Here is a 24,591-nt window from a genome sequence, read left to right on the forward strand (position 1 = left end):
TAAGGAGGCCATGGTGAGAATGAATGAACTGACACCCCGTGCCTCCAGACTCAGTGATGAGATCCTCGCTTAGAAGCCGTCTGACCCGACAAATCAGATCTACCAGCGCTGACTCATCCTGGCTGGGCGCTAAACCTGCTGCCTCAGAAGTCGTCGATTTCTCCTTTGTCTACGGATAAACCCCACTCATTCGACACGACTATGATGAGTGATTGCCTGCACGAAGGCAACCATCTATTGATCAATATTCCTGCTGATTTTCTTTTCTCCCATTGGGCGCTGTCATCAACGCGATGTCCTTGTGCCTGCAGCCTATCAAAGCCTTCCTCCAATCGCATTTGGCAGCCAGAAACGAAGGATGTGCCGAAATGCAGGGAGCAACACGTTGCGACTTTTGCAAACGATTCATTTCGGCGATGAAAAGGAAACCAACCGACCACGTATCTCTTGACCTCGAGCCTGTCAATCAAATTGTGTCTTCAGCATGTACTCGCCATCGACCACTATTGGAGAAGATAACGAGCTGGTTAGACTTGCAAGAGGGAGCCACAGAACAACTGCACCTGTTCAGAAACTACTTCGATTATTCAGTCACATTTACGCTGAAAGATAATTATGGTCAATCGTCGCCTTCGTTAGATGTATTGGAAAGCCCCGACGGAAAGCAATTTGCTGGATATGGGATCCAACTTGATCCATCCTGGATCGACAACAAGACTCTTATTCGGTGGTACGACACATGCAAGTCTGGCCACGGAGACAGGTGCAGTAGACCCGAGTATCTTGGGTACCTTCCCAAACCTGAGCTGAGAATTCTGATCGACGTCACGGAAAACTGTTTGACTCCAGCCCCTGAAAATGCTTCTTACATGGCGCTCAGTTACGTCTGGGGCAAAGTAGACATGCCCAAAACGTTCACAGCAAACGTATCTCAACTGCAAAAGCTAGGGGCCTTGAACAACACTGCTCTTCCCCAAACCATCCGACATGCGATTTATTTAACGAGGCTGCTTGGCGAACGTTATCTTTGGGTGGATAGCCTCTGCATTGTGCAGGACGATGAAGAATTTCTCAACGGTCATCTTGGCCGAATGGCATCCATCTTCGCCCATGCTCAAGCTGTCATCGTCCCAATTGACGGAGAGAATGCCGAAAGTGGGATTCCGGGGTTGAAAGAGGCGCCTGCGGCGCAACCCAGGCACCTGGAGCAGGAGACTATCCCATTTGGGGAGAGGTCGCTTCTGATTCGTACCAAGATGGGTCTGCGTGGAAGGGGTGAATTTTCATCCAAAAAGGCTGACTACTTCGATCGTGGATGGACGTTTCAAGAGTATCTGTTCGCAAGAAGACGCATATGCTTCGAGAATAGTAGCGTATGGTTTCAGTGCTGTCAATCTACCCAGTACGAAGACCACAGCCATCCGGACCTTCCCGATCGCAATCGCGACTTCTTGTTGGATGTTGGGTACCCATCTCTCACTGTTTTTTCACGCCTAGTGGAAGATTTCAACCAAAGACAACTCAGCTACCCACAAGACTGTCTCGCTGCTATAGCGGGAATGCTTCCATGTTACTCAAGGGCCTTCAAGGGAGGGTTTCTTTGCGGGCTCCCAGAGATGTTTTTCGATGCAACTTTACTTTGGCAGCCTGGAGATGATCTTGTACGTCGCGTACCAGTAGACACAGGTACAACATGCGGCGGTATCAACAGCGGGAGCCTGCCGACCTGGTCCTGGGTAGGATGGCAAGGCCGTCTCGATTTTGCGGGTTGGGCAACAGGGAATGACTTCGTGGCCGCATGCAGCGGCTGGATCGCCTCTTCACGGCAACAAATTATTCCAATTACCAAATGGTTCACCAGCTCTGATGTCACTGGCAGGACTGGCAAGAGACCGGTGGAAGTTGAGTGGGCGCTATGGAGAGATCGCCACAAAGACCCAAAGTGTCCCCTCCCTTCAGGGTGGACACGAAGAAGGCGGCGAAAAGGCGAGAGCTTAACCATAGAGGAATTCCCCGACGGGTTCGGCGAGTATTTGTACAAGCACGAGTCTTGCACAGCACGGTTTTGGTACCCTATACCTCTCTCGGATCCAGACTATCCGCACCAGCAAAAAATTCCCAGCTTCTCTGAGGCGACATACCTCTTTGGCTCCGTGCAAACGGCATATCTTTCAGCTTCAGGCGCAGTATGGATGCATGAAGATTTGACTGGCATGGGGCCAGTCAATCCATCAACTGCTCATGTGTCGATGCGCACTTCTCAGAACGAATGGGCCGGAGTGATACGACTGCACAGCCGGGATCACTTCGAAAGACAAGGTTTGGACCCGGCGAAAAGTCCTGTTGAGCTGCAGCTTATAGCTATATCTCGGGGTTTCATCGCGAATGGCCTTGAGAGTTATGTTGCAAGAGAAATTCCAGAGTATGTTTTGGAAGAACGACCAAAGGCTGGCGAGAAGTATGAATTTTACAATATCATGTGGATCAGCCGGAGGAATGGGATTGCTTATCGAGAGGGCCTTGGTCGGGTGCACAAAGACAAGTGGGATTCTCTCCAGGTCTCAAGTATTGATATCGTACTTGGATAATATTAATAATGAGGACGTTGTTGCCAACGTTTTCTAATAGTCTACATGTAGTGGTACCCGAGGGTATTTCAGTCATGATTTTCAGTCGCATACCTGAGAGAACCCCTCATACTGTCTGCTTAAGTCGGCCAAGCATGAAAGCATCGAGATACTCCAAACTTGACTTCAAATCAGATTTGAGCAGAGACTTTGCCGCCGTCATGGGTAGTCTCTCGGGAGCGGGATATGCTAGGTATGGCAAGGAACGAGTCCTATGGGCGGCGCGAAACACCTATTTGATGTCAGTATCAATCGTCTTTCCGATGAGACATTTGGTGGCAAACTTACTCTAAGGCGCTTTACAACGTCCTCCATCTCTTCCGCAATCCGCACATGGAGCTTGTTTTCGGGAGAAAGCTGGTCCCTAAAAGAATGCTTCCGGAAGGCTTTGCCTAGTGCGCGCTGCCTTACAGGCACACTACGCTCCAGGTCTTCCTCTGATAGGTAAGGCTCGAGACCAAGGAAGGCGTCCAACGCCTGGAAAAGCAAGACCTGGTTTCCGCTCAAGCCGTTGAATCGAACGTCGGGCTGCTCTTTGTTGCCGGCACTCCAAGCAAAAAAGCTCTGTACTCTTGAAAGCCACACCGACCGAGGGATGCGAGTTTCATGCATACGGTCGTAATAGCTTTTCAGTACCGTCCTCAACTGTGTGCCAACAGCCGCCACATGACGCGCACACTCTGCCATGTCGCCTCTTGTCCAAGTGATAGTGGCTTGAAGCATCTCATAGTAAACGGACACGGCCCGGACTTCGGTTTCGCGGAAAATACGTGCGAACGCCTCTTCGGCCGCAACGATGTGTGGCGTCATACCAGTGTTAGCTCGAAACATGTATTCGCCATCGGCGTCGAAGTTCAATATCAAATTACTGGTATTGTTTCCAGCATCAGATGCGCAATCAAAACGTCGCTGCATGTACTTCCATGGAAGAACCAGCTCCTCAGGCAAGTCGACCTGCGTCTCCATCTGGGCTACTTTCACAACCGGAATAGTAGCCCATCGATACGCATGTCTGCAGGAAGCGATACAGCAATAGAAGGCGTTGTATACATCTTGAGGCATCGCGTTCCACTGGCCGGCCTCAGAGCTGCTCAGAAGACCGTCGACCTGGGGCAGGTCAACTTCTTCCCGCAGGAGTGTTCGGAATCGGGAGCGGAACTCGGCGATGCGAGCGAGATTGACGTTGTCGTCCAGAGAGGGGTTTGCTTGTGGGATTTGGGGAGCCAGCTCCATGTAAATCTTCCGGTACGGCCGCAGAGCTTCGGGCCAGGCACCGAGAGCATGGTTCGCTCGGGGTGGCCAGGACCCAGCTCCATCGTTCTTGACAAGATCGGAGAGCACAGCGGCAATCTCGTGGCTTCCGACGAGTCTTTGAATGTTTTCGATATTTCGGTCTCTCAATTCTTCGTCGGTTTCTTCGGAGACTGGTTTCTCATCCAAGACCTTGGATCGTTTGTATGACCAGAAAAGCTTCCATACCCGGGACGCCAGACAAGCAGCCCCAAGGCAACAGAAATATGTGATGAAGATTTCCGCTCTCATAATTGTATTTTCTCACTGAAGAAGATTTGATGTTGACGGATGATTCAGTCTATCCTAGCGAAGGCTGAGTGGGTAGAAATGGGTGAGGAGAGGTAATGTGTTACGCCAAATGTAGACGGAATGATGGGAGTATAAATAGTCGACTCCGGAATACCAGCACTCTCTCGATCAAATACAGCTGCCTCATCCTGATCTCATTTGCGACACCGAAACTGCGGGCACATGTGTGACTACCTAGCTGTGCCTCCTATCACCAGAACCCACAAGTGACTGTGCCCCATCCACGCGCCTTTCTTCACCCGGCATCGATGCCCAAAAGAGATTCATTAAGCGCAATCTCCAGTTTAATCCAAGCTGTTACGCCCGAACTCGAAAATGAGGACTTTTCCACAGCCAATCACACCTGAAAAATTGCAACTCAAGGTTGGGGGCGTTTGAACCTCAAAAGTCTAGATTTTGATACGGGCGTAGTAGGCGACCCACCCGCGTACAAGAATGAAATTCCAACAAGATGGGAGCCTAAAAGTCGTTGTGGCCTCAATCCCAACTAAGAATAGAGTATGGCTAGCATCGGAATGACAAAGACTGGATTTCAGCCATCCTGCTTCCCAAATTCCGTAAATGGCAGAATGTTTCGAAAACGAAAATATAGTCAGCCTAACGGAACTAGACCACAACAATTTGCTTTGGAATCAGCAGCGTCAGCAGTAAGAATATGTGAAGATCAAATGCTCGAAAACGGAGTCGAGATTGACATTTTGATGGATGTGTTAGTTCACAAAGTTAGAATTAGGCTACTAGAGGACTTTCTCATAATTAGCCCCCTGTTGTGACAACATGATTATAAGACCGCGGCGCTTAGATGTTCCCTTCTAAGACTAAACCACCAGGCGAGTCTCATGACGACAGGACTCTCGAGAGATCCCGGTACTTTCTTTCAAATTGGCTATAAGAGGAATCACGTATCAAGATCGTAATCAGTTCTTTGTCCAATCTTTTTGAACCAGTGGTTCTCTAGAAGAGGGTCAACCGGTTTTGCCCATTCGGCAAGTGTTGAATCGTATGTACGTCTCGGTTGATCTTAGAATGGGTAGCTTTCCGGAAGCCTCTATCTCGCTAGCTTTGTATAGGCTACAGCAATGGGTACATGTAGTGCCTTTGATGCTACATGTAGGCAACTTAGTTACTTAGTCGTAGAAACTATCAGCCATCCTCGATCACCAATGGTTTTTTGCTTGATTCTAGCCGCAGGTACTTTGCCCCAGTCTGTCTAGGGAGGAGTCTCGAAACCGATTACTACACTAAGCTGAAAATCATGTTTTCCCGTGTTCCAATTCCATCCGAAAGTTTGCAAATCTCAAGCTCAGCCACAAATGGTGAAACATGGATCGGACGGCCTAGTTGAACGACTAGCATAGTACTTTATGCTAATGAAGGTTGTAATTCTGGTTGAAATGTTCAAGGTGGTGGCTTCAAGGTTACGTCAACGTTTTGCTGGAGTTTCTTCTCGCATCTCCACTTGTGGACGTGCATGGAGGCAGCCATCTGCGGCTCAAAGTTGTACTTCTCAGATCTAATTCGTCAGTCTCCTAAGATTCTATGTTGACGGTGACATGCAAGATGCAATCCAATACCATACCAGTGGGACGGCCGTACCACGTGTTCATCCCCGTAGATGCGTGTAGTTCCGCAATAGAAGCCCTGATATTGCATGCTACGATTTGGGCACATGCAGTAATATAGCCCTCTAATCAACTCATGCATATTCGATCCAGACCATAATAGATCGAATGGATCAAAGCACACACGAATCATGTTCAGACCAGACGTCGGAATTACTGACGGCCACAGCTGACCTAGCGGGACAAGGAGTAGGCTCGGCCCAGTTCCACCTGAAGCCAGAAAGCGCCTTACCCGCTCAACTAGCCAATAGCTCCATGAAACTCAAGCCATACGTCCCCTGTCCAATGGCTAGAGGAAGCGAAAACGTCCACGTCTTCCTGCAGTGCGATCAAATCCGGAGTCACGATATTGTGCTGGTTGCAGAGCGCGTAACAGATATCGAACTCTCCATCCACTCACCGGCCTAGCTTGCATTGCAACACAGAATATTGGTGCTCATAAACAGGTCATGTGGGAAGCAATCAGGCAGGACAAAAGCCCGTGGTATCGCTACCGCTTTTGGCCAGCCTAAAAGCAATGCCTCCCACAATTGCTCGACTGCATGCCCAGAACTCACTTTTTCTCCGCAAGTACCCGAAAGTGCCCTACCCGACCCCTCTATTTCATGTTGGCGCTTTTATCAATTTCGTCGGACTGTTTTTGCCGTGGCAAATGATCAACTGCCGTTGGTTAGACGTCGTTCGATAGCGCACGAACAGGGGCGCGGATCCCTCTCAACCCCATGCACCCCGCAGGCCCGGTCTGGCAGGTCATCCGTTGTGTTGTTGGCCGTGCGGGGTGATACGGATATGTGTATGGGACGATCACAGAACTTCTGTTAGACAGCTTGATAGCGCAACGTTGAACCGAAGGAATGCAACGTTGTTGGGGGTTTGGTGAGGAGATGGAGGAGATAGCGGTGCTTCCCCTTGTCGAACGACCTATCTCGCCCGACAGCTGGGCCGAGACCCCGACTCCCCCGCCTCTGCATCCGCCACCAACTCTAAGTCGGGAGACGGGTTTTCCGACATATATTATCGGAGCTGTCCCCGCGCCCCGAATGATGTAGAATTGTCAGTCCGGTGTTCATCTCTTTCTCTGAGTTGTCTCGTCAATTCCTTTCACCGGGTCCCGGACGGACGGCACCACCGCGTGGAGTTCTGAAGCCAAAATGTCCGGAAAAGCGGAGATCACCGCCGACCAGCCGTCCCCGGCCGCGGACGATATCGAGAAGATCCCGGCCAAAGTTGAGAGCAATGAGCGGATCGGGGACCAGATCTCCCATGAGAAACTGGAGGAGTTGGCACCAAATGGCGAGCATGAGTACGTTCTGGAGAAGATCAATGGCATGACTGAGGAAGAGGCCATCGAGATCATCGAAGAGAGTGTGGAGTTCTTCAAGGACGACTGGAACTTTCCCTCTGATATGCGAGAGCGGATGAAAAGACTTCTCGAGGGACCGAAATCATATGGCGAGTTTTACGACCGCGATCTAAGGATCGACGCGGTCATGATCCGCTACTCGTCTCCTTACCCCGGCGTTCGCGCCGTTGCCGAGATTCTGGACGACCAAAACGTCCCGATCGAAACCATCCGGGCCTATTTCCTGGGCATTGGATGGGCTGTCATCGGCACCTTCATCTCGACATTTTTTAACTCCAGGTTCCCTGCCATTTGTGAGTCTCCTGGGATTTATAGGCATCATGCTAGTGCTAGTTTTGCCTTTTTGTCTTCTCGCTAATCTCTTAGGCGTGTAGCTCTGAGCGGACAGGTCATCCAGATTCTGTTATTCCCATGCGCAAAAGTTCTGGAGTTCATTCTACCTGACTGGGGCTTCACAGCTTTCGGTGTCCGCCACTCCTTGAACCCGGGTCCGTGGACTTTCAAGGAGCAAATGTTCGCGACGATCACTTACAATATCGCCATTTACACGACCAACAGTTATGGAATGATCCTCGTTCAAAAGTCGCCAGTCTACTACGGCCTAGATTTCGTCAATTTCGGCTACCAGATCATGTTGACGCTGTTCGTACAGCTGATGGGTATGGGTTTCGCGGGATACCTCCGCCGGTTCAGCGTCTATCCCGTCAAGGCACTGTGGCCGACGATCCTGCCGACCATTGCTATGAACCGGGCCCTTACTCGGCCAGAGCCCAGGGAGAACATCAACGGATGGACAATCTCTCGATACAAGTTCTTCTACGTCTGTACCATTTGCATGTTCTTCTACTACTGGATTCCTGGTTACTTGTTTACTGCTCTGGCGACCTTCAACTGGATGACCTGGATTTCGCCCCAAAATGTCACCCTCGCAATCATCACTGGTTCTTCCCTCGGACTGGGGCTGTTCAACCCCATCACCACGTTCGATTGGAATATCGCCACGTCCTCGTATGCAGCCTTGTCTATGCCTTTCTTCGCCACTTGCACCCGTATGTTGCCCCAAAACACCCCAGAAGGTATAATTGACTGACATTGAAACCAGAATACTGCGGCGCCATTCTCGGCGGAGTCATCATTCTCGGAATTTACTATACCAACATGTACAACACGGCGTATCTTCCCATCAACTCGTCCTCGCCGTTTGCCAACGACGGCACCCCATATGTGGTCCAAAACGTGGTCGTCGACAACAAGCTAAACGAGACTCTCTACCAAGACTACTCCCCTCCGTTCTACTCAGCCGGCTATCTAATCACGGTTGGAGGCAATTATTGCTTCTACCCGATTTACTTCCTCTACATCATGGGTGGGTCATACCAGCGGCGCGTATTCTCACTGAGGCTGAGCTAAAATGTTGAAGGCAACCAATGGAAGACAATTTCTGCAGCCTACGTCGACTTTTACAAGGGTCTTCGTTACAAGAAGGGCAACTACGACGGAGCGATGGACGTCCACAGCAGACTCATGGCCAAGTACAAGGAGGTCCCCGACTGGTGGTTCCTCCTGATTCTCGTAGCCGCCATCGTCGTCTCCTGCATATTCCTCAGCATATACCCGCTCGACACACCCATCTGGATCACGTTCCTCATGATCGCCATCAACTTGGTCTTCGCCGTCCCTCTCTCGTTCCTCTCGGCGACGACGGGAACCAACCTGGGTCTCGGAGCGTTGATCCAGGTCATCACCGGCTACATGCTGCCCGGCAACACCAACGCTTTCCTCTTCTCGCAGACTTTGGGCTCTTGGGCGCTTGCGGGCTACGGTGACAACTACGTGCAAGACCAGAAGATGGCTCACTACACGAAGATCGCACCACGCGCGGTGTTCAGAAGTCAGATTGGGACTATCATCATCACCTGCTTCGTGGCTGTTGCGACTCAAAACTTCATTTTGGAGAATGTCAAAGGGCTTTGCACCCCCAACCAGCCGAGCCGATTCACCTGCGCAAACGACGGTGCACCGCTCTACACCAACTCTCTGGTTCGTTCAACAAACATGCCTATGCTACGAACAAGAATACTGACAACCGACTAGATGTGGGGTCTTTTGGGCTCAGAACGCATGTTCGTCTCATTCTACCCAATCCTCAAGTGTAAGTCCTTCTCCACCCAACATCAGAAGTCTGTCTAACACCGAATTTGCAGGGTGCTTCCTTATCGGCACGCTTATCGCCATCGTTTTCCTGGTCGGCCAAGGATACGGCCCCAAGTACCTGCCCGGCGTACGCGAGAAGCTGCGCGTCAAGCTCAGCCCCAAGACGTTTGCCCTCCTCGACCGGACCCTGTTCCCCTTCGTCGCCTCACTCCTCTGGCTCAACCCCGTTCTCGTCATCCAGGGCATTCAACACTGGGCGCCATCCAACCTTTCGTACAAGACGCCCGGGATGATTCTGGGTTTCATCTTCATGTACTGGCTGCCCCGGCACAGGCTGGCTTGGTGGGAAAAGTACAACTACGTCCTGTCAGCCGCTTTGACTGCCGGTGTGGCGGTCTCGGCGCTCGTCATGTTTTTCGCCGTCGGCTATAATCCTATAGCCCTGAAATGGTGGGGGAACACGGTGAGTGGTGCAGGAGTAGACGGCAGTCAGGTCGGGATTCTGCCTATCCCAGAAAGGGGCTATTTTGGACCAGAGAAGGGAGCGTTTTAGACGTCTTGAGACAACAAGGAGCAGACCATCAACATTGAAAACTGATGTAGGAAGAGCTATTGTATCCGGCATCTTGTCGGGTTCTCCGGACTCTGGCGGAGACGCATCCCCGTGGGGGCCGGAGAGGTGGAGCCGTCACGGGATCTTGGCTCAATGCGGTCTCCTGGCGCCGCCGTTTGACATTAAGAGTTAAGCCCCTTAATCCAAAAATATCACGCATGACGACTCAAGTACTCGGGCTTTCTTGCTGCAATATATGGTGAACCGCAGCAGTTATGAGGAAATGTAAGTACTTTTGTGGTATGTAAGATCTGGAAAAGTATGGACAAGAAGATGGCTTTCAAAGCTGAGCCGACATGTGCTAACCCCAATCCCAATGTGAACGCCGTTCTAACTGCAGCAGGGCTGCATGCAATGAAACGTAATCTGACAAGTCATGAGTGTGATGATGCGTGCGTGCACAACACGGTTTACTGCTGGTTGAACAGGTACACGTTCTGCTCAAGCTGGCGGGTGTTGAGCTGCAGCATGTTAGCATTGACCCAATAACGACGAACAATGATAGAACTTACGAAGCTCATGCTGATGTTGTGGAGGTTGGTGGCACCCATCTGAGCACCGTCGCGGACGATCTCGGTCTTCATGATGTTGATGGCCTTGGTGACACCCTCGAGGCCGTAGCAGTTGGCGTACATGAAACTTCGGCCAGTTAGCGGATAGGGGTCTTAATATAGATAAAATGGGATTGACTTACGGACGACCCATGCCAACAGCTTTGACACCAAGAGCAAGAAGCTTCAGGACATCGTTGCCGTAGCGGACACCAGAGTCAGCAATGACATCAACCTTCTGGAAGACCTCGGGGGCGTTGCGGTAGATCTCGTAAGCGATCTCGAGGGGTCCAGGGGTGTGGTCAAGCTGGCGGCCACCGTGGTTAGAGATGTAGATGGCCTTGGCACCCTTCTCGACGGCGAGCAGAGCCTCGTCAGCGGTGGTGATACCCTTAAGAATGATGGGCAGGTTGGTTTGGTTCTTCATCTGGTCGTAGATGTCCCAGGTGAGAGCGGAGGAGACAGAGTTGGCGTTGGTGGTGTCGTAGCGGGCGGCACGGTGGCGGACAGAGTCGCCGGGGGCGTCGATGGTCCAGACGATGGCCTTGGCGCCGGTGCGCTCGGCACGGCGGATGTTCTCCCAGGTGACGGACAGGTTGCCGTTGGTGTAGATCTGCTGGAAGATGACCTGGGGGCCGTTGAGGGTGTTGTTGCTCTTGCCGGTGGCGATCTCCTCGATGGACTTGGAGGCGTACATGGAGGGCTTTCGCCGCATTAGCTTGTGATGTCTACCAATTATCCTTTAGGGAAATGACTTACGACGTAGAGAATGTTCTCGTTGCCAGCGGCGCGGACAAGGTTCAGCTCGGCAGCCTCATCTCCATAGGCGGCGCGCGCAGCAGGCGCGATGAAGATGGGGGCGCTGAAGTTGTAGCCCAGGATGGTTACGCTGTTGGTAAGTGTTAGTCAAAAGGATTCTTGTCTTGTATATATGTCGTCATAACATACGGAAGGGTCTCGTTGAGCTTGGTGACATCGCTCAAGTGCTTAGAGCGAAGCTGGACCTTCTGCCAGACGTCGAGGTTGTGGCGGTAGCTGAACTCGCCAGCAGTACCGGTGCGGTAGAAGGAGTACTTCTGGTTGTCGAGCTTCTGGCGGGCGGCCCAGTCGAAGTCGGGGATGGCGCGGATGTCCTTGAGAAGGGGCAGGCTGCCCTTGGTGTAGTTGGTGCTATCGAGGTACGTCACAAAGCCGGTATCGACCTCGTTCTCCCAGGGCTCGGCCGCGAAAGCGGCAGCGACGAACTGCGCGGCAACGAAGAGAGAGGAACGCATCGTGAACTGTGCTGTAAAGACCGTTGAAAGGAGTGGAATGGGTAAGACTGAGTGTAGATCTTTGCCAAGCACAGCTGGTGACGCCTTTCTTCATAAGTAGCTACAGCGACTCATGCCAGACTTATATGCTCCTCTCCGAACGAGCTAGACCCCTTCCATCCCACGATGATCTCCATCGAGAGCACCCACTACCATGTCGGTGCATTTTACCCCCGGCGGCCTCAGGGTTAGGCCGCATGTTCTTCACGTTGAGCAGGTACTGGTTCATCTCAAGTCCTCCCCAAAGAGCAAACATCAGGCCTTGGCCGAGTCACTTGCCAAGTTGGGAGCTGGGACGCCCCCTGCCGCGCGAGTCGAAAGGAGGTGAAGAGAACCCGCCGACTGGCCAGTCACGATCTAATCTAATCAATCCGAGATACCCGAATGCCTGGATTCCTTGGCTGAAGCAGTCAGGCCTCCGTGGGGGGTGTCTGTTCAGTCATCCTTAGTAATGGCGCGGAGAGTCCACTCGTTTCTTTTGGAAGTTGTTTTTGAAGGCATCGACTTGCCTAAACCGGAGAATTTTGGGACCTTCACATGTGGCTAAGGCAAGGGTATCCTGTCACCGTGGTCGGATCTTCAGGGCATTGGTTAGTTTATTAAAAAGAAGAGAACCCACAATGAAGTAAATCCTGCCCAAGACTTGGTAACGACTCGGCTGCTTCTCCGTAGTCGGACGGTCGTTACCAGTTTGTTGACCAGAATGGAAATGAGAATTCCTCAATGATAACCAAGATTGCGAAAGTGCCCAGACCTGCCAGAGACAGCAGGTTGGGATTCCTGACTTCCTGAAGCAGGAGGCTTGGCTCCGGCCCAAGACTGCGGTAACAGGATGTCGCTTGTCGGCAGTGTTGCTGCTTTGGCACTGGCTCTGTTTATGCGCGCTTTCCATCATTCAAGATGCAACATCAACTCCGCTTGTGGAGAGAGTTGGGAATGACTTTGGACGAACGAGAGCCGCGAGACGAGATGAAATTAAGTTCTCGTTTCTAGGAGGGAGTGGAGTCGCCAACAAGAATAAAAGCGATGGATCTGCTGTCTACAGAAAGCTTGGCGCGGATGTAAAATGCTTCCCATGTCGATGGGTGTCTTCACCCTCAGTCAGCCGTACGTATGGTACCCGTTGCAAGGTCGGTCTGTCTTTAACGGGCTGAGTTATAATTCTCCATGGGGTCCGCCCACACTCGTATGTGCGGACTCTGCGGAGAGCTCGCAGTTAAACTCATCTCACGGTTGGGGCTCCAGGCTTTCTTTAACGGAGCTTGCCCGGGGACCTGTGGACTCCTCCGGTTCTCCGATAGCCCGAGATGGGTCTTCGCGCGCGGTTGTCGTTGAGAAGGAAAAAACCTAACCGACATCACTGACCCTCCCTAGCAAAGACTTTTTTGTTTTCTTTGGAATCAATGGCCCACGCACACGGGTTCGCGAGGGCGATTGGCAGCAGCATTGCCATGATCCTCGGGGCTTGGTTCGGACGACAATTCCGAGAACGGGAGCTGCCAAGAGATAGCAAGGAATTCTCAAGGGATATTGTCACGCAATACGGAGGACTTTTGGCGCAGATTCAGACCGGTAGCGGTGTTTTTCAACAAGTCCTTATTCCCGTGAAGAATCCAGGGAGTGATGCTACACATCTACTAACCAACATGACTGACTGATCCCATTTGATCTTTTCCATAATGCTTTTCCTGCGGCCGCCGCGGCTTAAAACTTCATGAATCACACGCTGAACAGCCCCCATCAACTACTCCTCATAGGCTGGTAATCAAGATGAGGCTCCCTTGATGTCCCTCGATTTAAATGGTACAGTTGCAATGTGACGGAGCCGGGCTCACCAATGATGTTGCGAGCCGATATGAGCGTTGCACCTCCTCGATTAAGACAGACCCCCACGCTCCGATCGCCAAAGTCCGTGGTCGCACAGCCAGCTTTTCGGGCCCTACAAGGCAGCCCTTTGACAAGTCTGGAAATCATCATCTCGGCTGCAGTTTCTGATCACTTTGAGAATCCAAGGCACGGACTGGGCGTGGGCAGTAGGAACGATGTTAATTCTCACGATGCGCGGGCGGCGCGGGCCCCGGTGGTTTTGGTTGTCAAACAAGCCGACTCTCTCATTCTCCCTCACACAGATATCCTCTCTCCGTCGTTCTTATTTCTGCTCAAATCCTTGTTTCTTTTCCGTCTCTTGTGCTCGGCTCCGATAACAGGGTGACTTTCACAAGTAGCGGGTTCGGTGCTCGGCGCAACAACACCGCCTGCAGCGCCTGCAAGCCAGGGGGAGGCACAGCCAAAACCCGCAGCCCCTGACTCGAATCAGTGCTGAACGACCAAATGCACACAACACCATGATTCAAGACAGAGGCAGGATCGTCGAAAATCTTTTGATTTGATATCCACCGCAACTTGCAGCACCACACCGCTTAAAGAATCGGCACCATCCAGGTGGTTTCTACTTGCACTCCGCCACTGGTGAACTATGTGACACATTTTGAGTCTATCTCCTTCTAGAAAGACATCGCTTTGCTTAATTTTTGTTGTGTTTTCTCTTATCAACCACACTCAGCAGACTAGAAAGAACTCGTCAGACAACCCTCAATCATCATCGTACAATGAAATCAACTTACTTCCAATAACACCGTTGACGGGAATATCTATCGACGTGGTGTAGCTCGCGGCGTCGCTCAGGAGGTAAACATACGCGCCACCCAACTCCTGAACCTCTGCCAGCCTTGGGATGCCTCCGTAGTACTTCAGCTGCTGCTCCCAGTCCGGCTGTTGCGGGACCCAGTAGGTCATTGCGGTGCGGACGAGACCGGGGGAGACGCTGTTGACGCGGATGCCGTACTTTGCCCACTCCATCGCCAGCGTGTGGGCCATGTTGCGGATGCCGGCCTTGGACGCACCGTAAGGTGCCGAGGGCACGCGCTGGAACAATGTCAGTCGTGCTCTATGCGACTGTCCCTTTCGAAATTGACAGGACAAACCTTGTTGGGGCGGTAAGATGCCATAGACGCCGTGAATACCACAGATCCCTCGATGCCGAGCTTGATAAACGCCCTCGCCGCGGCTCTGGCTGTGTAAAAGGCTCCAAACAGCTACCCATCATTAGCAACCCTCCTCTGATTCCCATACTAAATCAAACTCACGTTAACACCGAACAGCGTCTCAATCTCCTCCTTGGTAAAGTCCAGCGCCGCCTTATGGTTCGTGCGGCCGGCGTTGGCGACGACGCCGTGGATGGCGCCGGCTTCCTCGACAATCTTGTCGATGGCGGCGGTGATGCTCTCCTCCTCGGTCACGTTTGCTTGCACGTTGAACAGGCGGCCGGGGAACTGCTTGGAGGCCGCCGCGAACTCCTCGCCGGGCTCCGCGAGGTCGATCGAGTACACCTTGTCGGCGCCGTTGAGGAGACAGCACTCTGCGACGCCGAGACCGATGCCGCGGTTACCGCCGGTGACTATAGCGAGTGTCAACGGAGGGGCTGTGTATACCTCACTCGATGGTGTGTTGTGACGTACCCGCGATGACCTTTCCCTTTAGTGTGAGAACTGGCTGGACGTCGACGGCTGTCGTCGCCGCTGGCATTCCGGTTGATGAGGACATGTTGTCTGATGTGTGTGATCCAAGATACCTCGTAATAGGGAGGCTTGTCTTGTATGCTTCAAGGGCTTTAATCGGTTGGTATTGGACTTGACTTGTAATTTGGGAAACAAGACTATAAAGCCATGGCATCGTCACGTTATAAGTGTCTTCAATTCCCCAACCTGAAGCGCTACCCTGGTCCACAACTTCGTAACAAACCGGATCATCTCGAGCTTCAAACGCATCATCACACATTCCCTCGAGACGAGCACAGCTCTTAGCTGGGCGCAGGCCACTCAGCGCTGGTGGCCGCGTGCTCCACAATCGCGGGGTGAACGCGGGGTTAATAACGGGCAGCATGAAGGATTCCCTCGAGACGACGCTGCGGGGTGATCTCCACCAACACAACTACACGACAGCAGTGCCTCTCAATGCGGTCCGGCGGGCATCGGGCTGTAACAGTTGGTGGTGTTTGGCTGCAGCGTGAGATATCCGGCTGAAACACCATTGGCGAAGTTGGAGAGGCGAGCCGTAGGTTTGGCGCAACATGGATGTCGCACCGCGTCTGTTCATCCGGAGAGACCTGCTGATCATCTTGAGGTTCTGCGTAGGTGAGAATTGGGGTAGCGGATGGAGGTTCCTGGAGCAGAAGCCGGTGGGAGGAAGGGTCTTGCTGTCTTCATGCAATGTAGCACTTTCTTGTAATTGAGAAATGCGATATAAAGCCACCGTCTGATACGATTATTCTACTGTTCCTCTCTCGTACCAGACGTGCTGGCTTGGACCATATAACACCCGCCATTCCCCTTAAAACTCACCATGAGTATGAGTTTCTTCAGATCCGGGCCAGTTCAAGTCCTGAGGCGGCGCAGCCTGGCCCCAAGGCAACAACTCAGAAGTCTCACCACTCACACGCTCAACACCGGCGCAAAGATACCCGCCATCGGCTTCGGGACCTTCCAAGATGCAGACGCCCAGGAGGGCGCCGTCAAGACGGCGTTGCAGTGCGGCTATCGCCACATCGACACCGCCAGAGTGTAAGGCGACCCCCGGCATCATCCGGCCTACCCGCTGTTGACGCACCAAACTGACATGAGCCAGGTACGACACGGAGGTGCAGGTAGGAAAGGGCATCAAAGCAAGCGGCGTCCCCCGCAAAGACGTCTTCCTCACGACCAAGCTGTGGTGCAACTCGTACCACCCGGACGACGTGGAGCCCGCGCTCGACGCCTCCCTCAAGGACCTCGACACGCCGTACGTGGACCTGTTCCTGATGCATTACCCCTGCACCTTTGCGCGCGGCGAGGACCGCTTCCCGAAGGACGCGTCAGGCAAGATGATAATGGGCAAGACGACGTTTCTCGATACCTGGAAAGCGATGGAGGCGCTGCTGAAGACGGGCAAGACCAAGGCGATCGGGGTGTCCAACTTTAGCAAGAACGAGGTGCAGACGCTGCTCGACAAAGGTTCTGTGGTAAGTCTTCCAAGGGGCGACGGATGAGAAGTCGATGGAGGCTCAAGCTGACTCACTCTTTTCGTCAAAATAGGCGCCCGCGGTTCATCAGATGGAACTCCATCCCTACCTCCAGCAACGCGAGTTCGTAGAGTGGCAGCGCGCGAACGGCATCCACATGATCCACTTCAGCCCGCTGGGAAACGAGAACTCGTTCTACAGGGAGGTGTCATGGAGCAAGAAGGAGTCGCACATGCATCGCCTCATCGAGCATCCCGTCCTCGCCGAGGTGGCGAAGAAGCACGGCAAGACGCCGGTGCAGGTGGCTCTCGCGTGGGGCGTCAACAGCGGCAGGTCCGTCATTCCCAAGAGCGTAATTGAGTGGCAGATTAAGGAGAACCTGAAGTCGGACTTTGCGCTCGATGCCGAGGACATGGATAAGATTGCCACGATGGACTTGAAGGCTAGGTTTAATGTTCCGTCTGAGGAGTATCGCTGGCCGCTGTACAAGGGACTAGACGGGGTGTAAGAGGATTTGAGCATAGATCTGGCTTCCTCAATTCAACTTGGCTAATCGTATTGCCGCCGTCATTTCTTCCGTGGTGTGATGATGTAACAAGCAAACGTAACGAGTGGTGGCCATCTGTAAGCGCCTGGCTCTTTCACGAAGTCTATTAAAGTTCACACTGAAATAGATCACATAACACAAAGGTCATGATAGGATGGGTCTTGGGACATGAGACGAGATGAGGCTGCGCCTGAGTGGTGTAATTCTTGAGTCTAACGTGCAGAAGATGGTATTTTAATGTCAAAATCGTCGTCGATATCATGCTTTTTCTGTCGCCCGCAACAAACTCTTCAGCACCCCTTGAACAACACCCATGACACACTGTGGCCGCTTCCACCACAGGTACACAGCTCCCACAACGAAGGGACTGCAAACAAGAGCCTCGAAAGACTTCATCAGGACGTGTCCCTGATGGTCGCTCTTGGCCACAACCTCGGAGTACCGTTCGTTTCCGAAGCTAACACGAGAGTATTTCGTCTGCCATCCGAGGCCAGGCAGGTAGACAGACATGGTTTCTTCCAACCACTTGCGGAGGCGATAGCGAGGAGACAGAACTGAGGCCCGCATCTCCACGTAATTCTGCAGCGCGAGATCGTTGATGGAGTGGGCGTCCGGGACTCGGTTGGCTGTGTACTCAGCGAAAGCTACCGTTCTGTGGTACGCTGCAGTTGAAGCATCACTTCCTTCTCCCGACGGGTTGTTGTTCTCATCCAGAACCCTGTGCTTGTCGAGGACCGAGAAGAGAACACGGACGTCTTCGAGGCCTGCGTTCATGCCTTGGCCGTAGAAGGGAACCATAGCGTGGGCGGCGTCGCCTACCAGGACAGCGGACGATTGGAAGTGGTGAGGGCTGCACTTGATGCTAATGAGAGGCAGATGGGGATTCCTCTTAAATGACTCGATCAAGTCGTCAGCAGGAATCAGGTTTGTGACGCCGGGGAAGTGCTTGTCGAAGAAGGCTGGCAGGCTGTCGGGGTTGCTTTCCAGAGCTGCGGTCTGCTCATTGGGGAGGAACAGCGTGCAGGTGAAGGATCCATCCTATAATTGTCAGTCGTGTAATTTGGCGAGTTGTCCAGCTTCAGCAACTTACATCGCTGGGAATCGCGATGAACATGAAGTCCTTTCCGGGCCAGATGTGCAGATGGTTGGGGGAGATTCTAAAATGAGGGCCAACACTGTCCTTGGACGAAGGCTCTGCCGGCTTGATCTGGAACTCGCACCAGAGGGTGTCGATGTACTCTTGCTTGTAGTCCATGTGAGCAAACTTCATCATGTGGTACCTGACGGCGGAGTGGGCTCCGTCGGCGCCAATCATGAAATCGAAGTCAATCTCAATCTCCCGCGCGCGACCAGTAGCTGATTCGGAGGTCATCACCTCGAACCAGGCCTTGCACTTCTTGAAGTCGGCGCCCGTAAGCTTATGACTGAAGAAGAACTTGACGTTGGGCATCTCCTCGAGAATGTCGAGCATGCGCTTGTTCAGACCGGCGCGATCCACGGCGTAGATTGCCTAAACAGTCAGCATCCGGGTTAGGACCCCTAGAAACCGGTTGGCTCACCCTTCCGTGAACATCGTAGTCCTGAGAGGCCTCGTACAGATCACCTTTCGGGGTTCTGCCGTGAATCATGCGACCGCGCATGGGAATGGTGGCGCCAAAGACATGTTCCAGTAACTTTGGCTGGCCAGCATTGCGCATAGCGTTGATGCCGCGCTCCGAAAGTGCCAGGTTGATGGAGCGGGTGAAGTTCAACAACTCCGTGGTCGGATCTCGCAGGTCTACATTGCGAAAGTCAGTGGCATTCAATTGAGTTTATGAGTGACCAGGCTTATCGTCAATGAAGTCGATGCGGCCCCATTTCAGAGATATGCAACAGCCAAAAGCAAGCAATCTTATCAATCTCATCCACATCACCGTCTCGGCGCAGACGGTGGTGGGGCTTGGAGGATCCCCCGCGACTCTGCAACGGCGGCCGAGCCGAAAGAGGGCTGAAGGGGAATAGCAACACGCGACCGAGACCAAGAGACAGAAACTTACCAGGACGCAACTCGTAAATCTCGACATCGTGACCGCGTTGCGCGGCATAAAGCGCAGCGAGCGAACCAACTGGGCCAGCGCCCACAACTACAACTTTCTGTTTGCCGGCCATTGCTGGTTGGGCGCCGAAACAAAGAGATTCTCCAATTCCAACGGGAGGGATTGCTGGAAAAAGGAAAACAGTCTACGGCCGGTGGCGTGAAGAGAGTCGCATGATGATTTCGCACATTGGCGGGTCGAGTCGGCCGGGGGAAGAAGCCAAGTGGGCGGCCGGGGACAGAGGGACAGAGGGAGAGAGCGTCAATGACTTGCCGCAACGCCGCAGAGCGCACCTTTCTTTCACCTGCATTTGAAAGCTTTTTTCCACCAAGAGTCCAGGTTCAGGTCCAGGTGGTGCCCGTTACCGTCTCGGAGACGTCGGCTATTTCCCGGAAGCCCCGACAAAGGAAGCTCCGCGGTGCGAGCTGCTTCGGCCTTTAGCCGCAAACGCTGACAAACTGAAGTACCTGCTGGATATCGCCTATCGATAACAGTCTTTATCTGATAAGATTGCAGCCAATCGATAAAACACCCAAGACTGTTGGAGCAAGCGCCCGCCCGCTAGCCCACCAAAAATTGTCGCTGTTGGTGGCGGGGAACCGACCTGGGACGTGTGGAAGCGCCCGAGCTGCGGCAACGTACCTATCACAGCCTCAGACTCTTGGCCTCCACTGGAAATAATTCTTCGTCAGGTCACTTTTCAGTCGTACCGTACTATATGCTGTGCTGTTAGCTGCCGCGCCGCATTCTCCATCCGAACCCTGTCGTTTCCCAGGGTCTTTTTTTGCGTAAACTTCCATTCTCTGTTTTCAAGTGTCTTCCAACACCATCGTCACCTCGTGAACACCACTGCCGTTCCTCTTGCGACACACGACCAACGACCGCCCACCATGACGGAACCCCCCGCGAAGAAGAAGTGCCTGGGAGTCGACTGCCCCAACGATGCTGGCTCCCTCCAGTGCCCGACATGCTTGAAGCTGGGAATCAAGGACAGCTACTTCTGCTCGCAGGACTGCTTCAAGAAGAACTGGGTTAGCACTGCAGAATCATGCCCGCGACGACAACCGCGACGGCTGCTAACTGCGCGCAGGGCAACCACAAGGCCATGCACAAGACCGAGACAAGTATACTCCACCACGTCCTCCCGCCAAAGGTCGTCTCTAAACCAGATCCAGAGACAGGTGTCTTCAACCCCTTCCCGACTTACCCCTTCAGCGGCCCCCTCCGACCCGTCTACCCTCTTTCCGCCCGCCGCGAGGTTCCCAAGTCGATCCCCCACCCCGACTGGTGGCAAGATGGTCAGCCCAAGTACCCCAGGTCCATTCTGAACAGGAACAAGGTTGATATCTTGGATGCCAAGGGAATTGAGGGTATGCGCAAGGTCTGCCGCCTGGCAAGAGAGGTTTTGGATATTGCTGCCGCTGCCATCAAGCCCGGCATCACCACGGACGCCATTGACGAGATTGTCCACAAGGCTTGCATAGAGAGAAACGTGAGTGCTATGCGCTGAAACCAGCGCGCGTGGGCATGAGAGCTGACCAGGTGCCCAACAGTCCTACCCGTCTCCCCTCAACTACAACCACTTCCCCAAGTCGGTATGCACCTCCCTCAACGAGGTCATCTGCCACGGCATTCCCGACCAGCGTGTCCTGCTCGACGGCGATATCCTGAACATTGACGTTACGCTGTACCACGAGGGTTACCACGGCGATCTCAACGAGACGTACTACGTTGGCGAGCGGGCCAAGGCCGACCCCGACTCCGTCAGAGTGGTGGAGGCTGCTCGCGACTGTCTGGACGCCGCCATCGCTGCGGTCAAGCCCGGCACGCTGATCCGCGACTTTGGCAACATCATCGAGAAGATCGCCAAGGAGAGGAACTGCAGTGTCATCCGCACGTACTGCGGCCACGGCATCAACAAGCTGTTCCACTGCCCTCCCAACGTTCCTCACTACGCCAAGAACAAGCAGGTTGGCGAGTGCAAGCCCGGTATGACTTTTACCATTGAGCCCATGATTGCTCTTGGTAAGTACCGGGACATCACTTGGCCCGACAACTGGACCAGCACAACGATCGATGGCAAGAGGACTGCGCAGTTTGGTGAGTGATATATGGTGACCGATAGCAGACATGGATAGATTGCTAATGATGTTACAGAGCACACGCTCCTTGTCACCGAGGATGGCGTGGAGGTACTCACTGCCAGGAAAGCCGACTCCCCTGGTGGAAAGATCCCGATGCCCGGCGCCAACGGCGATGCCAACGGAACGACCGCATAAACAAGCATTAGCATACACATATGCATAAACAAGCAGCAGGAGGCGTTGTGGTGAGGGGGAAAACAAGGAGATACATGGTTTGGTGCAGTGTTTACGTGGTGACGACTGGCAACACCGAGGTATCGAGCTCATGCAGGGTGTTGAGCCGGCAGAGCGAACGAGGTTGCTAGCGTTGGGCATGATACCTTGGAGAATCATGACTTGAAAAGCGAAAGAATTGATGCTGAAAGCACGGGCACGTGAGATCGGATCCAAGCGTGACGTCTGGGGCGGTCCCCTGTCCCATGTGGTGGACGGAAAAGACAGCTGTCAATCGAGGGGCATTTATGCCAGGGATATCCCAAGTTAGGGACATGGACATGTGCTTCTGCTGTTCAAGCTTCCGGTCCAGGCTGCGACTCGGACTCGTAATACACAATAGGGCGCGTCGTAGTCGTAGGCGGCAATCCGGGCCAAGACCGGCAGAGAGCCCGTCGAGCCCCCAGCCTCCGCTCCCAGCCACCCGGCGGACACAGAATGGACGTTTTACGATGATGCGAAATGCCCCTCTCCCCACCAGGCACAGCCATTGATGGACTGTCAACAGCTGGATGAGGGGCGGGAACAACACCTGGCAGCTGGGACGAAGGAGGGGTCCTGTTCGCCGCGATGGGGACCCCTGGGGATTTATCTGGGATTTTCTGTGTTTCCCCTCACGCTTGTGCCGTCAACTGCTCAGTGTGGCTCAACTGGCGGGTCTGGAATTCGCGGCCACGCATCGATGGGATTCGCTGGGGTCGCCGGTCGGAGCGTGAGAAATCAGAAAAACGCTGCCGGAGGATTTTCTAGCGGTACGTATCCCCTGTATTGCCAGGTGCATCTGGTGGTGCACCTGTGAGGTGCAGGCTGGCGGGGCGCAATCCCGGGGCGCTGACTGGCTGTTGGTCGGGTGTTGGCCGCTGCTGGCCAGGCAGGGAGCCCAATCTGGGCCTGCCTGCCCGCTGCTTGGAGGTCCAGGTCAGTTGAAGGGCACCTCACGCTGGTGGTTGTTGTGGTGGTGGTGGTGGTGTGCTGGAGCAAGGCATCGACACTGGAGCCTCTTTCATCATCAGAAGGGAAAACCTAGCCCCGTAGCTTTTGCCCGCGCGCACCATACCCACCCTCCCGATTTTCCACGGCCCAACCTCAGTCAACGGCGCACTACGCACTACCTCACCTCAGTAGCTTTGCTTGTGTGGTGTCCTCGACCCTGTTCGGCTCGCTTCCTACCTAACCTTGCCTCTCTTACCTCACCTGGCTTCGCCTCGCCTCGCCTTGCCTCAACTCGCCTGCTAGAGCAGAGTCTCCTCCGTCTCCGTCCCCGTCTGCTGCTTCTTGCCTTCTCCCACCAAAAAGCCAACAAGATCCAACCACGACTCGACTTCGCCATCGACCCCTTGGATACCCACACGTGTCGTCTGGCTCTTGTCTATCTATCTCCCTCGCACTTTTCTGCAGCTTCCGCAGCATCCCCCCGACTGCAATTCCTGACTGCAACGGTTGCCTCGGCGCAGAGCTTCCCTCGTACATCACCCCAGTGACGTCGAAGCATTCCACCCGCCCGCATCGCACACAGCTCCAAACCAACCCTTTTGAGCGCAGAAAAAAAAGAGACGAGAGCTTCCCCTCCTATCTCCAACAACAGCACGCCCGACCAGTGCTGTCTGTATCTCTACCAACTAAACACCTCATCTTCTCCATCTCGATCAAGCGCAGCTCGCTGCCAAAGCCGTTAACATGTCTGGCGAAGCGTGGTTATACCTCCTCGCCGTCCTCATAAATGCCGTCAACCTGTTCCTCCAAGTCTTCTTCACCATCATGTACAGCGATCTGGAATGGTACGTTGATCTCCTCCTGCCCTCGAGTCGACGCGCGCCCACCGTGCATCGCCGCTGGCCGCTGCTCTGCGAGCTTAAACAAGCTGCAGCTGCTGCAGACGGCTGCAAGAGCGCGCTCGTGCTCTTGATACCTTCAAAGATGGGACAATTGACAGCTAACCCTCACCTTCTGCAGCGACTACATCAACCCCATTGACCTCTGCAACCGCCTCAACACCTACATCATCCCCGAAGCCGCTGTCCACGGATTCCTGACGTTCTTGTTCCTGATTAACGGCTACTGGGTGCCGCTGATCCTGAACCTGCCGCTGCTTGCCTACAACATCAAGAAGTACGTCACATGCTAGGGACCACTGCGGAGAAGGGATGAAAGCTGACTTTGGCCTAGGATTGTTGACAACACCCACTTGCTGGATGCCACCGAGATCTTCCGCAAGCTGAACGTCCACAAGAAGGTAAGCAAGCACCACTTTAGCAGAGTACAATGCATGACTAGATCTAACATCGTTGCAGGAGTCCTTCGTGAAGCTCGGCTTCCATCTCGTCATGTTCTTCTTCTACCTCTACAGCATGATCGTCGCCCTCATTCGCGACGAGGCTCACTAGAGCTGAAGCGCTTACTGCGAACGACAACGGGACGGATTCCAGTACATACATTACCATGCCGTGTGGACGAGAGTGAGCACACCGAAACGCAGACGCTGCGCCTCCCCGCAGCCGGACGCTACGAGGTGGCTCATTATGAAGGCATAAAGCAGGCAACTGCTAGACATGGGGTCATGATACCAGGATGCGGTGGTGGGGATCTGGGGCGGAGAATACGGCGCGGGTGCCCGCGCCTTGGTCTCCCGGAGTTTACGGGCAGAGGTTTGGTTTATGATCGCCTCCGTTTGGGATTCTGATGATGATGAACGGGAAAGGAATGTGATGAAG

General features: G+C 53.6%; 8 protein-coding genes across 8 annotated transcripts; 4 read left to right on the plus strand and 4 right to left on the minus strand.

The window, feature by feature from the left end:
* Positions 1-2,694: 2,694 nt before the first annotated feature.
* On the minus strand, positions 2,695-4,169 carry CGCS363_v011392 (uncharacterized protein; the record flags this gene model as incomplete). The annotated part of the gene is made up of 2 exons (XM_036643241.1): positions 2,695-2,859; positions 2,916-4,169. The coding sequence occupies 2 exons, from the start codon at positions 4,167-4,169 to the stop codon at positions 2,695-2,697; spliced, it is 1,419 nt and encodes a 472-aa protein (XP_036492394.1).
* Positions 4,170-7,002: 2,833 nt separating this feature from the next.
* OPT2-0 (Oligopeptide transporter 2) lies at positions 7,003-9,921 on the plus strand (the record flags this gene model as incomplete). The annotated part of the gene is made up of 6 exons (XM_036643242.1): positions 7,003-7,507; positions 7,589-8,263; positions 8,317-8,580; positions 8,635-9,254; positions 9,309-9,366; positions 9,419-9,921. The coding sequence occupies 6 exons, from the start codon at positions 7,003-7,005 to the stop codon at positions 9,919-9,921; spliced, it is 2,625 nt and encodes an 874-aa protein (XP_036492395.1).
* Positions 9,922-10,391: 470 nt separating this feature from the next.
* CGCS363_v011394 (Cytochrome b2) lies at positions 10,392-11,806 on the minus strand (the record flags this gene model as incomplete). The annotated part of the gene is made up of 5 exons (XM_036643243.1): positions 10,392-10,442; positions 10,494-10,620; positions 10,676-11,235; positions 11,292-11,421; positions 11,481-11,806. 5 exons carry the CDS (start codon positions 11,804-11,806, stop codon positions 10,392-10,394), a joined length of 1,194 nt encoding a protein of 397 aa, XP_036492391.1.
* Positions 11,807-14,404: 2,598 nt separating this feature from the next.
* PIG8 (putative NADP-dependent mannitol dehydrogenase) lies at positions 14,405-15,448 on the minus strand (the record flags this gene model as incomplete). Its single annotated transcript, XM_036643244.1, has 5 exons — positions 14,405-14,412; positions 14,470-14,770; positions 14,830-14,940; positions 14,992-15,302; positions 15,364-15,448. 5 exons carry the CDS (start codon positions 15,446-15,448, stop codon positions 14,405-14,407), a joined length of 816 nt encoding a protein of 271 aa, XP_036492392.1.
* Positions 15,449-16,246: 798 nt separating this feature from the next.
* Positions 16,247-17,409, plus strand: CGCS363_v011396 (putative oxidoreductase; the record flags this gene model as incomplete). Its single annotated transcript, XM_036643245.1, has 3 exons — positions 16,247-16,464; positions 16,529-16,901; positions 16,975-17,409. 3 exons carry the CDS (start codon positions 16,247-16,249, stop codon positions 17,407-17,409), a joined length of 1,026 nt encoding a protein of 341 aa, XP_036492296.1.
* Positions 17,410-17,706: 297 nt separating this feature from the next.
* nic-3 (Kynurenine 3-monooxygenase) lies at positions 17,707-19,596 on the minus strand (the record flags this gene model as incomplete). Its single annotated transcript, XM_036643246.1, has 4 exons — positions 17,707-18,486; positions 18,539-18,958; positions 19,008-19,225; positions 19,485-19,596. 4 exons carry the CDS (start codon positions 19,594-19,596, stop codon positions 17,707-17,709), a joined length of 1,530 nt encoding a protein of 509 aa, XP_036492519.1.
* An 817-nt stretch (positions 19,597-20,413) lies between these two features.
* Positions 20,414-21,802, plus strand: fma1 (Methionine aminopeptidase 1; the record flags this gene model as incomplete). The annotated part of the gene is made up of 4 exons (XM_036643247.1): positions 20,414-20,554; positions 20,614-21,015; positions 21,077-21,623; positions 21,681-21,802. 4 exons carry the CDS (start codon positions 20,414-20,416, stop codon positions 21,800-21,802), a joined length of 1,212 nt encoding a protein of 403 aa, XP_036492517.1.
* A 1,755-nt stretch (positions 21,803-23,557) lies between these two features.
* ERV14 (ER-derived vesicles protein ERV14) lies at positions 23,558-24,264 on the plus strand (the record flags this gene model as incomplete). The annotated part of the gene is made up of 4 exons (XM_036643248.1): positions 23,558-23,658; positions 23,834-23,989; positions 24,047-24,113; positions 24,172-24,264. The coding sequence occupies 4 exons, from the start codon at positions 23,558-23,560 to the stop codon at positions 24,262-24,264; spliced, it is 417 nt and encodes a 138-aa protein (XP_036492518.1).
* Between the last annotated feature and the right edge of the window lie 327 nt (positions 24,265-24,591).

Source organism: Colletotrichum siamense (genome assembly GCF_013390195.1).
Source record: "Colletotrichum siamense strain Cg363 chromosome Unknown KSG_Cg363_contig07, whole genome shotgun sequence".
NCBI lineage: Eukaryota > Fungi > Ascomycota > Sordariomycetes > Glomerellales > Glomerellaceae > Colletotrichum > Colletotrichum siamense.